Genomic DNA, 14,688 nt, shown 5'->3' with positions numbered 1-14,688 from the left:
TGAAGTGGACCGGTAATGTCCATTCTCACACCTGACCTAGCACTGATGCAAATATAAGGATTCCGAACTCGATCCAAGTTTGATAATAATAATTAAGATGTACCAAGTTTGGACTAAATCGTATATTTCTTTTGAGAGTTATTGTGCGCACCAGCCAGACAGACGGACGGATGGACTCCAAATATTCTGAAACGGTCCAAAGAGATCTAGGGTCTAAAACCGTTATTTCGATAAGGCACGTTTTGGCCGTAGCCATATGGCTGAGGGTATACAAATCACACAAATGATTCTTTGAACAGCTCTCTATTCCTTAGCATCTACGGGGATTTATGTATAAAATATCTGGCGTTCTCCAAGCACAATGTCGAACATCTAGCTTTGGAAACCTCTTAAGATGCCCTCCTATATCCTCAACTTAAAACCTGTCACAATTCGCTTACTACCCACGTATATAGATGAGTATGCAATCGTTCGTACATGATTTTTTTTTCGTTCGTAAACGACAAATACAATGTATTGGATAATTGCTGCCAAGAACACAACACTCATCCGATGTACTATATATGTATGTATCTCTCTGTTTATGTTTGTATGTAAATGGATGACAGCTGTACGTATACAGCACGACGTATCTCTGAAATATATAGACTACTATTTTTAAAATTCAAACAAATTTTGAAATTGTTTTGTTTGTTTGTTTGTTATTTTTATTATCGTCATTACTGGCATGAAATGTCTCTCTCAGATGTGAGTGTGTCTGTGTCAATTTGTTCCGTTTGTTTGGTAATTTGTAAATGACCAGAATTGTTGTTGTTGTTTGGGCTGTTTTAATTTTAATGGCTTTCGATCAGGTGAACAGCGTTTCAGCGCTGCTGGCTGACTGGGAGGAAGTGAGGTGGTTGGACAGATGGGTGGGTTATGTCTGAGAGATGTGAAAGAAGGGGGTGTATTATTTTTAGTATGTCGCTCGTGACATTAAGCAATTGCAGCCGGCACATTTATTTCGCCACACATTACAATTCAGCTGTCGCTTGTCAGTCAAATGTTTCGAAGAAGTAAAGAATCAGGGATAAATTTGTTTTTTTTTTTTCACAAATTTATTTTCTCGGATTTGAAAAAGATGCTTCATTTATTTGCCAAAAACCTGTCTGGCAGATAGGTTCGACAATAAAAAGAGGAGGCAAATCCATTACCAGTTTCTTACATAACGACACGATATTGGTGAAAACGCCCATTTCTTGGTGCATTGGCATATCTAAAATAGAGGGTGGTGGCAGACACGTTGACGTCTTACAAATATGTCGATAAATCTGCAATTCCATATTTAATTGTTTGTGAAATTGAAGTTATAGTTTTGGCTGCCCCTAAATGGATTCAATTTGGCGCAGATTCATATTTCATAAGCGCTGTGGACAAACTTTTGGCTGACAAAATATGTTTTTTTTTTGTTTTTGTAAAATATTGTCATAGTAATTCCTTATTATATGGACGTCAATAAAAAAGTATAGAACATGGTCGAACAAATTAAGACCAAACAATATGTATGATAATGTATTAGTTAAGGCCTGATTACACATTATGTTAGAGTCATATGTAAAATGTTTTATTCGTATTTTATATTTTACATTTATATAGCATATTTTATGGAGCTCCCACCTAATTTTAAACTTGAAACTGTAGTGCATAAACTGCACTATTGAGCGTTTCTTTTTATACCCTCCATCATTCCGTTTGTAATACCTGGAAATATAAATTTAAGACCCCACAAAGTGTATATATTCTGTGGAAATCACTCTAAATTCCGCACGAAATGAAGTAGATTGATAAATTTTTTCTCAAATTTATATTATGTCTGCAGGACGTTTGGTATTTAAAATGGGCCATGTAGTTCCACGTTTTGATATAGCCGCTATATAACTGTATATGGCTGCTTAAGTCACAATTGTTACCCAAATTTGCTATAATTTGGCAGAATATGTACCATTTATGTAAGAAATTTTCTTGCATAGAACTGTCAATGTAAGTCGAAGTTTTGATATAGTCCCCATATAAATGTACTTCCAAATATTCGGTATGTTTCAAAATTGCAATTTAAAGTTCCTAATGGATACTACATCATATGACAGAAAATTGCACATATAGGTCCACGTCCACGCCCCCTCATATAGCGGTACCTCCCTACATTCGATATTTTGATGATTTTAGCGACATTATTCACCGGAATTGTTTCAAAATTCGTAGTGGGTACTACAGCCTATGACTGAAAATCGCCTGTAAAGCTTCTCGTCTCGTTCACAGAAAATTTCACATGCAGGTCCAGGTCTTTGTAAAGCACCCATACATTTTTGTACCCTAAATATTCGGTACTTCGATGATTTTAGCGACATTATTCATGGGCATTGTATCATGTTTCGTATTTGAAGTTCCTAATGGGCACTACCATCTGTGATAGAAAATTGTCTATGCAGGTCCACGTCTTTGTATATCCCCCATATAATGGCACCTCCCTACATACGGTATTTTGAGGATTTAATAGGCATTATTCACTGGAATTGCTTCAAATTTTGTATTTGAAGTTCCTAATGCAGGTCCACGTGTTTGTTGGCCTGACTTCTGTGAAGGTTGTTTTATATCACCTGGACAATTAGTTGTTGGGTGTCTTTTATTGTTCGACGCAATATGATTTCAGAACGTAAGAACAATGCGTTCGAAACATAGAAAGCCTTACCCTAAGTCTTTTTTGATTGGCTATCGTTTAAGAAGAAGAATTGTTATGCAGCTGATCCTCCCTGTGGTGGACTTCCCATTTCCTCATACTCAGCGCTTTTTTTGGAGTCCAACAAATTTAGGACCGCTTTAAAGAGTTAAAACAACTTTAATTTGGTACCTTCCTATGTAAATTACGTAAGTCGCCTTTCGATTGATCGATCAATCAATTAGCCGACTTCTGACAGTGAGTAAAATTGCAAAGTCGACTTAGTTAATCGAATTTCGATTTGTTGATCGTCTTTTCATTTTTGCACAAGTCAAACTGATCACAAAGATAGAGTTGTTTTTAGTTTTAATTATATTGGGTCCCTGAAGAGTCTAAAAATCTGTATCGACCTTTCGTCTTTAGTTTTTGGGGACTTTGCAATGGGTTGGTTCAGATTTAGCTATAGCTTCCATATATATGTTTCATCCGATTTGGTTAAGTCCCCCACATTCGTAAAATGCATTCGACAACAATGATATTTGATATCAGATATCTTATAGATCTCGGAAATACCTTAACATTTGGATATAGCTCTCATATATATCCTTAATCCGGTTTCAGGATTATTGTGCAAATAATGGCTAATATCGGCCCATATGGAGTGAATTTCGGGACGTACGTTCGTATTTTGTGGAACTCGGCTCCGATACAAATTTTTATACCCTCCACCATAGTATGGAGGGTATATTAAGTTTGTCATTCCGTTTGTAACACCTCGAAATATACATTTTAGACCCCACAAAGTATATATATTTTTGATCAGCATAAAATTATATGCCGATTTAGCAGTGTCCGTCTGTGGGAATCACTCTAGCTTCCGAACGAAATGAAGTAGGTTGATAAAATTTTACTCAAATGTGTATTATGTCTGCAGGACTTTTGGTATTGAAAATTGGTCATGTAGGTCCACGTCTTCATGTAGCCCCCATATAGATTTTAGCGACATTATTTACCGGAATTTTTTCAAATTTCGCATTTGAATTTCGTAATGGATACTACAGCCTATGCCAGAAAATTGTCTGTGCAGGTCCACGTTTTATAACCCCCATGGTACCTTCCTATATTCGGTATTTTGATGATTTTAGCTACATTATAAACAGATTTTTTTTCAAGTTTCGCATTTGAATATTGTAATAGCTTGTGACAAAAGTTGCCTATGCAGGTCCATGTCGTCTTATAGAACCTAATATACGGCTACATTCGGTATTGTTAAGATTTTAACGGATTTTATTTTTTTTAAATTGCCAAATTTGTACCAAATGGCGGAGGGTATTCAAAGTTCGGCCCGGCTTTTTTACTTGTTTAATATATTCCTTACCGAAGTGATATCGTGCACTCTATGGCAATGTTATTTGGTATAAAAGATTAAAATGTCTCCGTCAAATTTAGTAAAAATCGATTCAGAATTGTATATGCTTACCATATACATATTAGTTCCCTCTTAACCAAATGTTGTTGGTATGAACTACTTCAAATAAATTATTTTGTTTCGGGAGCTCTACGAAATATGCATTGTGGTGCAGGGTATCATATAGTCGGCCCGCCCGGCTTTTAACTTTTCCTTACTGGTTTCTTTATGAAACAGAGCAATTGTTTGTAGAAACATTTTCTATATTCTATATAAAAACTCTATATTCATAAACCCCCCTCTGAATGTGAAACCACCAACAAATGTTGCTTGTATGGGAGTATTTTTTTATTCTATGAAAACCAACAAACATACATGTCTATGTATGATTTTAACAATTTATCAATTGACTTCATTTGCATTTTTAAGTGTCAGTTGATCAACATAATTTGTATTAATTTATTCATTTCTGCCCTTAATTGATTTTCTTTTATAATTATTAACTTTTCATTTTCGTTCTGTTTAATATGAGTTTTCTTTTAAAAAAACAAAAATATTAAAATTGGTTTAATGTGTGAACCTGTGTGAACGATTGAATAAAAAATATGTATTTTTTTTTCAATAAATAACTATTCAAAATTGTAATTTTTTCTTTTCCAAAAAAAACACAAATCCTTCTCTTTTCTTCTTCTGCTTGCTCGTATTTCATCCCTTGTAAACAAAACGAAAATGCTATTACGTAAAACGCAAATTGAAATGAATTTTGAAATTGAAATATTGTATAGCTTATGAAAGTGGCAAATACAATACTGGGAGAAAAATTGTTTACAGCTCTGATGAAGGCAACATTCTATGGACACTTTGTTGCTGGCGAAGATCAAATCAAAATCATACCAACACTCGAAAGGTAATTTTAAAAGCTTTTACAGAAACTGATTAACGCTTTTTTTCTATCTTTTCTTCTTTTTTATTTTATATTTTTTGATGCTCGGGATAATGTTTTGTTTTTGAAAACCTGGGGCTGATTTATCAACATCTACTCCATTTCCAATGCTTTTGATATTTTGGATTCTATTTATTTATTGATTTGACCCCGCCCGCTTATGCCATTACAATACATACGCGTCCACATACACAAACACACGTACAAACATCTATCTACTATGTCCTGCAACATCAATTGCACTTTTGCGGGGGCAATGACATGTCATTGCTGCTGTTGTTGTCGTTGTCAATTTGAACCACAGTTGATGAAACTTGCCAAAACTGTCCTGGGTGGCACTCTCTTCGACCTTTTAATGAAGTCCTCATTCTATGGCCATTTCGTCGCTGGCGAGGATCGTCATAAAATTGTGCCAACACTTGAGAGGTTTTTTTCTTTTCTTCCTTATATTGATTTTTATTTACATTACCATATGTTTTGTAAATGTCCATTTGCATATACATCTATGTGACCTACTCCCCCATGCATGCTGTGAAGTTTTTTTTTTCGATTTAAGCTGTCAATTTGGAAGAGAAGATGGGTAAATTTGAAAAAAAAATGTATCAAATAGTTGAGTATCACGTAATCTTGATGTTGACAATTAATTCACGGAAGATAGTTGAAATTTTCTAAATTCGGAACACATTTTGTTGCAGATTTTTTTAGAATTACCTTCTGATGATCAAAAACGACTATAAATTTGGATTCAACTTACAATGTACCTACAACAGAGGTGGAAACCTTTTTGTAAGGAGGATTAATACCACCTGAAAACCAAAATATGAACGTGACCATTTTGATGCCCCAAACTCTTCATGAGATTTTCAAGACTCCTTATTATACAGGCAAAATGAACGAAAGATCGATTTGTCATTTTCTACTCATTTTAATTTGATTTCGTTCGACTTCTTTCAAATAACTGGACAGAGTTATTGAGAAATGTTACATATTGAAATGTTCATAGAAAGCTTTGTGACATATCATACATAGGAGCCCCCATATAAGTGTAAGACGCCGAATTTATTGCCCAGAACACCATTTGCCGTCTGAGTTCTGTGAAGGACAATTAGTTGTTGGGTATCTTTTATTGTTCAACGCAGTATGATTTCAACATTAATTTTTTTTTGACATGAACGTAAGAACAATGCGTTCGAAACATAGAAAGCTGTACCCTAAGTCTTTGTCTGATCGTTTAAGAAGAGTTGCCATGCAGCTGATCCTCCCTGGGGTGGACCTCCCATCTTCTCATGTTCGACGCGTTATTTTGGAGGCCAACAAACTTTGAACAGCTTTAAAGATTTAGAACAGCTTTAATTTGGTACCGTCCTATGTAAGATACGTAAGTCGTCCTTCGATTGATCCATCAATCAATTGGTAACTTTTGATAGTGGGAAAACATGCAAAGTCGTCTAAGGTTAATCGAATTTCGATTGTTTATAGTTTTAATTATCTTGGGTCTCTGAAAAGATTAAAAATCTATATCGACTTTTCGTAATCGATTTTAGTTTCCGTTTCGGACAGTTTGTGTCTTTAGTTTTTTGGTGGACTTTGCAATGCGTTCATTTGCTTCTTCAGCCATCGTGTTGACCTCCTCATTGTTAGGGACTGCTAGGTGATTATGCTACCCAATTTTAAATAGACACCCCTTGATTTAAAAGAGAGTAGCATGACCTCGGTATGTTTTCGTTCGGGGACTGACAATGTGTTTCAACAAATTACGCAATTTTTTCTAGCGTCCACCATTTTATGGAGGGTAACTCCTCGAAATATTCATAATGGACCCTACAAAGTATATATATTCTGGATCACAGTAAAATTTTGAAGACAATCTAGCGTTGTCCGTCTGTCTTGTTGTAATCACATTTTCTTTCGAGCGAATTGAGATAGAAGGCTAAAATTTTGCATACATGCATAGTTTACCAGTATGCAGGGTAAGTTCGAAAACGGGCCATGTCGGTCCACGTTCTCGTATAGCCTCCATATAACGGTACCTCCCGATATTCGGTATTTTCATGATTATTTTAAATTTCATATTTAAAGTTCGCAATGGCTAATACAGCCTATGACATCATTTTTTGTATGCAGGTCCGCGACTTCGTTTAGCCCCCATATAACGGTACCCCCCGATATTGGGTATTTTGATGATTTCATCAACATTATTCGCCTGATTCGTTTCAAATTTCGAACTGGAATATTTTAATGGGTACTACAACATATGGCAAACAATTTCGTATGCAGGTCCACGTCTTCGTGTAGCCCCGATATGACTGTACCTCCCGATACTCGGTATTTTCAAGATTTTTCCGACTTTATTCACTGTAGTTGTAACAAATTTCGTATTTGAAGTTCGTAATGAATACTAGAGCCTATGACAGAAAATTGTTTGTGCAGGTCCACGTCTTCGTATAGTCCCAATAAACGATTTTAGCTACATTATTAACCGATTTTTTTATTCAAGTTTCGCACTTGAATATTGTAATGGTTTATGATAAAAGTTGCCTATGAAGGTCCACGTCGTCGTATAGACCCTCATATATCGGCTACATTCGGTATATTTAAGATTTTAACAGAATTTTTAGCGGATTTATTTTTTTTGATAATAAAATCGTTCCAAAATGGTGGAGGGTATTAAACTTACCGAACTTACCGCTTCCTCACTTGCTAAAACTTAAAAGTTTCACAAACTTTGAGTACTTCTAATTTTGGTTTACCACTTTAGCTTCTATCCAGCTAGTCTTAAATCTTTAACCCATCCGCTGTTTAGACTCTTGCTTTAGATTTTTTCATGATGAAAATACATATGACTGAAGGTTGTATCTCATGGTACCGTGGTAGGAATTGAGTTAATCGGCGCTCTAAACTTGATTTTAACAAAAAAAAAAAAAAAAAAAAATATGACTGGTGGTGGTACCGTCGCAGCAATTGAGATATGTTATTCTTAGCCACCGTGTTAGGGCGAAGATCAATGTCTATTCGAAGGGTAAAGTGAACTTACTATAATATTTTTTCATTTTCAAAATCTCTTTTATACATTGTTCTTTCGAGTGAATAATATACTCGCCAAGGGCTAAAAGCACCAAGGAATATTCCACAAAATTGCTGACCACCTGATGACAATCAAATCTCTCCTAAATTAAATCACACAATGGTTATCATCCCTATCTTCTACACTTCCAAATTGCAGCATTATATTCTAAATTAACTATCCAAAGTTTATCTACAAACTTCAAAAATTCTATTATTCGGACAACAAACAATCAAATTCAATTATTTTCAGAATGAAAAAAAAAATTGGCAAACAAATTTGACTTGAATTGGTGAACTGTTGGTGGCGTTATTTTCCACAAAATTTCAAAACTTTTTGTGTGTGGATCCATAAATTCAAATTGAATTTGATCAAAATTTAAACGATTCATCAGCAACACTCTCCACATTCTTCTTCTTCTTCCATTCTTTCCGTTGTGTGCGTCAATCAATCTCTTCGTCTATCTAACTTTTCGCTGTCAAGGACGTGCATAATTTGTAAAATGTGTCTCTTTCTCTCTAATAATAGTTGTGTTCCAGTACTTTTTTAGTAGTAAAACTAGCAGAAGAGAGAACAGTTCGAAATGTCATTCTCATTTAGGTTTGCTCAAAAAATAAGGGAACGGAAAATTAGCAGAAATGCGATAAAATGTCAAAATTCAAAATTCCAAAAGTAAACAGCCTAAATCGGACTGGTGAAACCTTACTGAAAAGATCGCCAACATTTAAAAAATGAGTATTGAAGACGATAGGTTAAAATTAATAATTTATAATAATAATTAATAATCTGATTCCTCATTCAGCCAGTCCTCTTCACTGCTGGAATCATCCAAAAGTGAATACATCAGTTGCTCCATATTTTCTCTTTTTGTTTTTTGCACGACAAATATTAGTTTTTCCTTTAGTTTTCAAGTTGATCATTTTCTTTATTGAAATGTATCAATACATTTTTCAACCTTGTTAGCCCTGTGAATTAAATGTCAAATTTACAATATGCACATTTCTGCTCGGCCAAATTCATGTAGCTAAAACAAGCAGAAATGTGCACCACTCAGCGCCATTTTTTTCTCGAGAGAGCTGCAAGTTTTGCTAGTTTTTGGAGTACGGGAACGCGTTGTAGCAGAATTAGTGCTAATTAGTACTAATTTGCAGGTTCTGGAACACAACTAATATTCCTGTGTATGTATATGTTGTACGTTTCTTTGGTTTATTATTATGTCACGGTGACAGATGTTATGACATCTCTCTCTCGCTCTTCCTGTTACCCAACATCATCACCATCATCCAGCATCAAGAGAAATCATACTTTTTATGTGGCAATGAATGTATATCATCACCCCATGCTCATTTAAATCCAAGTGTATGTGGCACCCCGGCGTTTCAATTGTTATTCAATTTGTTTAATAAACATTTCGACAAAAAAATAACACGTTGACACATTCACATTTAGACACACACACACATGCATACCTGAGAAGCTACCGCTTATGTTGCACAATAAGATGAGGCGATTTATATTGAATATTGCGGAAAATTATTAGTTTGAGTCAAAATTATAGCCTATTGTTATACATATGTCAATGGATTTAAGGTAGAGGAATTGCTTTTCTCTAACTAAGTAAAATCATATTTACCAATACTTTAGAAAGAAATTGATGAAGCGGCTCATCGGGTTTCTGCAAGTCAGAGACTATAGACCAACTTGGAATGTCATACAGTTTTATAATGAAGAACCTATAATGGAAACCTTGAATATTTGACTTCGTCCAGTCACTAAAAACATTAATTAAGTTCCGGATCTACGTTGTAAAGAAATTTACCTTACAATCACATAATGTTTTGGCCACACTTAGTGGTAATTAAACGAATATTACCTTTTTCTGCAACTGCTTTGGCTCCTGCAGATAATGTTTAGCCGATGACTTAAGTCAGTAAAAACCGTTTTATGTATTCTCACCTTAAAAAAACTACCTAACAAAATTTGAAAGTCGGACGGATCGAGCTTTTTATATTCTTCACGTCCTTCCTTTCCTTAAGTGGAACTAGTTTCTTTGCTCCATTTAGTTCACACCATAGCATCAATAGTTCAAGCGTTCCTTTGATTATTTTTCTCCAATCGTTCGCCGGATTGAGATAAATGTTCATTGTGAATTTTGAATAATATCGTAGAAAATAATAAGAAAAATCTGAGCTGAGATAAAATAGCTAAATGAAGTACATACATTTAAGTATTTTATAGCGCATTTAGACGATTAAAGATTAACCCACTGGGTTTAATAGATCTAGTGGGTTAACCTTGCTTCTTTACGTGGTAGAAGAATACAGGTAGATGCATCAACGCATTGATATTTTAAAAATTTATTTCTTTTTTTCAAAAATAAGTAGATTTGAATATGTTTTCCTATACGATGCCAATCGGAGGTTCTTATAAATTTGAGTACTTATTCATTCAAAATTTTCGCTTCCAAAATTTTTTGACAGCCGTGTCGATGCGACTACCTGTATTCTTCTACCATGCTTGTTTATATAAACCACTCGAATCCAGGGGATTTTATTTTATATACAAGGTGAGATTAAAAAACTGCAACAAAGTCAAACGCCATAATTTTTACATGTTTTTAATTTTATTGAATGAAAGCAAATATGTCGGAAATAGCATCAAATTTTAGAATAAGTTTAGATTTGTTCGAACTGGTCACCTTTGGCACCAATTATGACCTTCGAACGACCAACGGATTGGTATCCGTAGATTTTGGTGGCCAATGTGCGCTGGAAATGAAGCGAGGAACCTAATTTTTTAACTATTCTTGGGTGGCGCGTGCTGAGTGCGATGGTGCTTAGCCCTGTTGGAATTTCCAAGGTCTGCGGCCAAAATGTTTGCGTGCTCAAGGCTTTAATACACCCTCTAGAAAATTTTCGCCATAATATTTGGCATATATTCTGATGCCACGGTCGATTAAGCGAGCAACGCCTTGGCTCTTTTGAGTCTATTTTCTCATAGTTGCGGGGTAAGTTCTTGCACTTTTTGGAATTTCAGTACCTTTACCCCGAGCTCATTTTTCAATATTTGCCGAATGGATTTTGCGATATGTTCAGCTCACGAGCCTTTTTTGGCAATGTGGCGTGGGTTTCGAGTAAGTCGCTTCTTTACTTTTCCAACCATTTCTGCTGATGTTGCTGTTTTCTTCCGTCCATTTCTTTGACATCGGGCTACGCTACCAGTATCACGGTAACGAGCGATGGTACGAGACATAAAATACTTATTCACATTTAAATCCTGGAGTGCTCTAACGATAGCCACTTGTGGTTTCCAGCCAAATATAAAGAAATCACACTATTACGCTCTAATTCCATCACGAATAACTTTTTTTTCTAGAAAATTATCACCAAAATGCTTTTGTACGCTTGTAAACAATATTATGAGCTGTCACTGGAATAATTTTAACAGCAGTCGGACGATTGGCTTAGATATGACAGCAGTCTAAATTTGGTTGCAGTTTTTTTCATCTCACCCTGTTTAAGCTAATTCACATTGATGACCATCTGTGAGAAAAGTAATGCCTTTTCCATAAAAGAAGTGTTATGATGATCGGATAGCAGAGTTGTGTTTCGAAGAATGGTACAATCGAAACTATAACCAACTCTTTCGCTGATCTAGTTCTTTTGATCAGAATAGAAAAAGGGATGAAGTTGTTTAGCTGGTTGAACCGTTCTAATAGTTCGAACTAATAGTATTATCAGCGGATGATGATCGAGTTGCAGAGTTGTGCAGTTGCGAAAAGAACTAGCTTAGATAAACTATTCTGTGAAATGTACAATCGAAACTACACCAACGCTTCCGTTGATCTACTTCCTTTAGTTCATGTAGTTCATTTTTTATATTTTTATAGGAAAATAGATAATTAAAACTTATCAATATTGTCCAATATTAGTAACAATAAATTATTGAAATTTATATGTAAAACAATGTTTAAACGTAGATTTACCGATGGTTTACAAAACGAATCTAAATTTGTATTATGTATTTTAGTTTGTTTATTTTATTTCACTCTTTTCACACGAAACGGGAAAATAAAAGAAAATGGTAAAATTGAATTGAAATGAACTAAGCAACTAGGTGAACTTCCTAGTTCCTATCATTGAACTAGATGGCACAATTCTATCTGCTTGAAAAGTGGAGCACAACAAACACGAAAATTGCTTTAGATTTGTTTTGGAAAAATTAAAATGTTTATTAAAAGTTCAATTCGTTATCAATTCCAACTAAATCTCTCCATCTTAATGTTCAAGTAAGCGATAGCAAATACATTTCACAACTAAAAAAAACCGTAACCTTTTTCAGCATGATCGAATATCTCCATTAGAGTTCATCGATACTCATTGAGTCATAGTTTTAACACAAACACTTTTCCATTCAATTACATACCCACATAATTATATTTTGTTTATATTAAAGCATGTTGACATTAATAATATCATGATTAACAATTTCCAACAAATATACTAATATTTATTTATTTTTTTGGCAAATGAAAATTACAGGCTGCGTTCATTTGGTGTTAAACCAATTTTGGATTATTCCGTTGAAGAGGATTTGTCCCAGGAAGAGGCGGAGAAACGTGAAGTTGAGTAAGTATCTATTATTTTGAAAATTTTACAGGCGACGACTTAGATGCGTCGAAAATGTTCAGCTCTATGAAAGATCTCTCCATAAACCTTTGTCGTTAGGCAGTGTGTAATTAGTTCAAAGCTTCGAGCTCTGTGACCTCTCATAAGTTTTGTTTTTATGTTTTCGTTAAATTATTGGTAATCTCTCTCTCTCTCTCTTGGTAATCTCTCTTTAACTACTATACTAAATTAGTTATTGGCAACATTAATACTAATATATAAAACAGAAGAAAAAGATTTGCCTGCAATATGTTAAGTATAAAACATAGTGAAAACCTAAATTTACTGCCCCTGAACTCGTCGAGAGGGCACATAGCTCGACATGTAGATTCTTTTTAACCCAATAAAAATTGATTTTCCGTTTTAACTTTTCAAATCAATGTCGACAAAAGTCGATATTTTAGTTTGTTGTGCTGCCAACAGATAATAAGATCGAATTTTGAATTTAATTTGTCTCACACGAAAAGTCGATCGAAACTCTATAATCTGAAAATCCAAAATCTATTACTCAATGTTAACTTTGAGATTTATACATGGCAGAATAATACGGCTAGATGGATCAACACTTGGGAACATTAATATGTCAAAAATCTTTAAATGTTTCTTAAAAATAAGTAGATTTGTATATGACAGATACAGTTCATTGTCCCAGCAGCTGTGTCGATGCGACTATCTCTATTCTTCTACCATAGATTTTTACCACTGTCAAATGTGGACTACGACTTTTAGATCAAAACTTTATTAATCGATCAATCAAAAGTCGACTTATGTATCCCTAAAACGAAATCATCTTTATGGACAATCAATAATAGCAATGGGAAGCAAGAATTCAGTTGAGAATCTATGTTTGTTTATGACAGAACCAAATTATCCGAGTTCGCTTAAACTTCGAACCGAAAGTCGGATGCGAATTAGGTCCGACGTCTGACCGAACGTTATATAGAGTGGTTGACGTGTTGTCAGACCAAAGCGTCGAATAAAAGTCGGAAGTTTTAGCCGAATTTCGAACCGAATTCGCATGGATACCCATGGGAAATTCGGAAGGGGAAATTAGTGCTGTCGGATCGAAGTAATATGCATTTCTATTTTTTTGTTTTTTTTTTTTTTGTAAAGTTCTGATGTACATATTAATGACAACTTTCATAACGTAATGACAAGAGCATGTCGAATATTCTTCAGGAATAACTGCGAAATGTGTATAAATACACATCGAATATTGTCCATGTAATAGAAAGACGAACATTTGCGGAAATTTTATTAAAATCTGGTATCAAACAATCACTTTACCTTCACTCCTCTTTAAACACTAATTGGTGAAAACATTTTTTAGCCCTCAGGGTTTTACATATGTGCTGTCACTTTTATTATCCATGTGTATTTCCGTGCGTATGTCAAATTTACTATTTTACATATGACTCATAATTCTTGCTATCACACACTTGAATATGATTTTTTATTTCATTTGGTTACACTGTCAAGTGAAATCGAAATCGTGTAGATTTCATTCGAAATCAGACTTCCGAAAACTCGCACGAATTCGAGAAAAGAGTGAAAATTGCCTCAAGTCGAGCGGATGCACGCTTGAATTTTGTCCCGAATAACTGTTTTTTTTTTTCTGCAAAATTCTCACCAAAATGCTTTTGTACGCTTGTAAACAATAGGTGTGTCTGGTTACCCTAAAATTTGTAACAATTGTTACAAATTGTTACTGGAAGTCGTCTGTTAACCCAAAAGTTCTGCAAAAGAGGGCGGTTGGAGAGAGAAATTTTGACAAATGTTTCAGTGAGAGTTTGCAAATTCTTGCTGGACAAATTTCTTCTAATAATCACTTACAACTATTCTTCTTCTCATTTATCGACACTCAATCAGATTTTTTCTAATGTTTGTTTATTTCTTTTTGTGATTTTAATT

General features: G+C 34.6%; 1 protein-coding gene across 3 annotated transcripts in view; it reads left to right on the top strand.

Annotated features, from left to right (window-relative positions):
- The window catches only part of LOC131800826 (proline dehydrogenase 1, mitochondrial-like), a 58,309-nt gene that overhangs the window by 18,464 nt on the left and 25,157 nt on the right, over positions 1-14,688 (top strand). The window contains exons 2-4 of one of the 3 annotated variants that reach the window (XM_059118570.1): positions 4,889-5,010; positions 5,351-5,472; positions 12,652-12,738. In XM_059118570.1, coding sequence (XP_058974553.1) covers positions 4,889-5,010; positions 5,351-5,472; positions 12,652-12,738 — 331 coding nt within the window. The remainder of the gene's footprint in view (positions 1-4,888; positions 5,011-5,350; positions 5,473-12,651; positions 12,739-14,688) is intronic. The other 2 variants (XM_059118569.1, XM_059118568.1) reach the window with 2 other exon arrangements.

This window comes from Musca domestica, unplaced genomic scaffold (assembly GCF_030504385.1).
Source record: "Musca domestica strain aabys unplaced genomic scaffold, Musca_domestica.polishedcontigs.V.1.1 13, whole genome shotgun sequence".
NCBI classification, from domain to species: domain Eukaryota; kingdom Metazoa; phylum Arthropoda; class Insecta; order Diptera; family Muscidae; genus Musca; species Musca domestica.
Note: the sequence above shows the minus strand (reverse complement) of the source record. Positions and strands in the feature narration are given on the sequence as shown.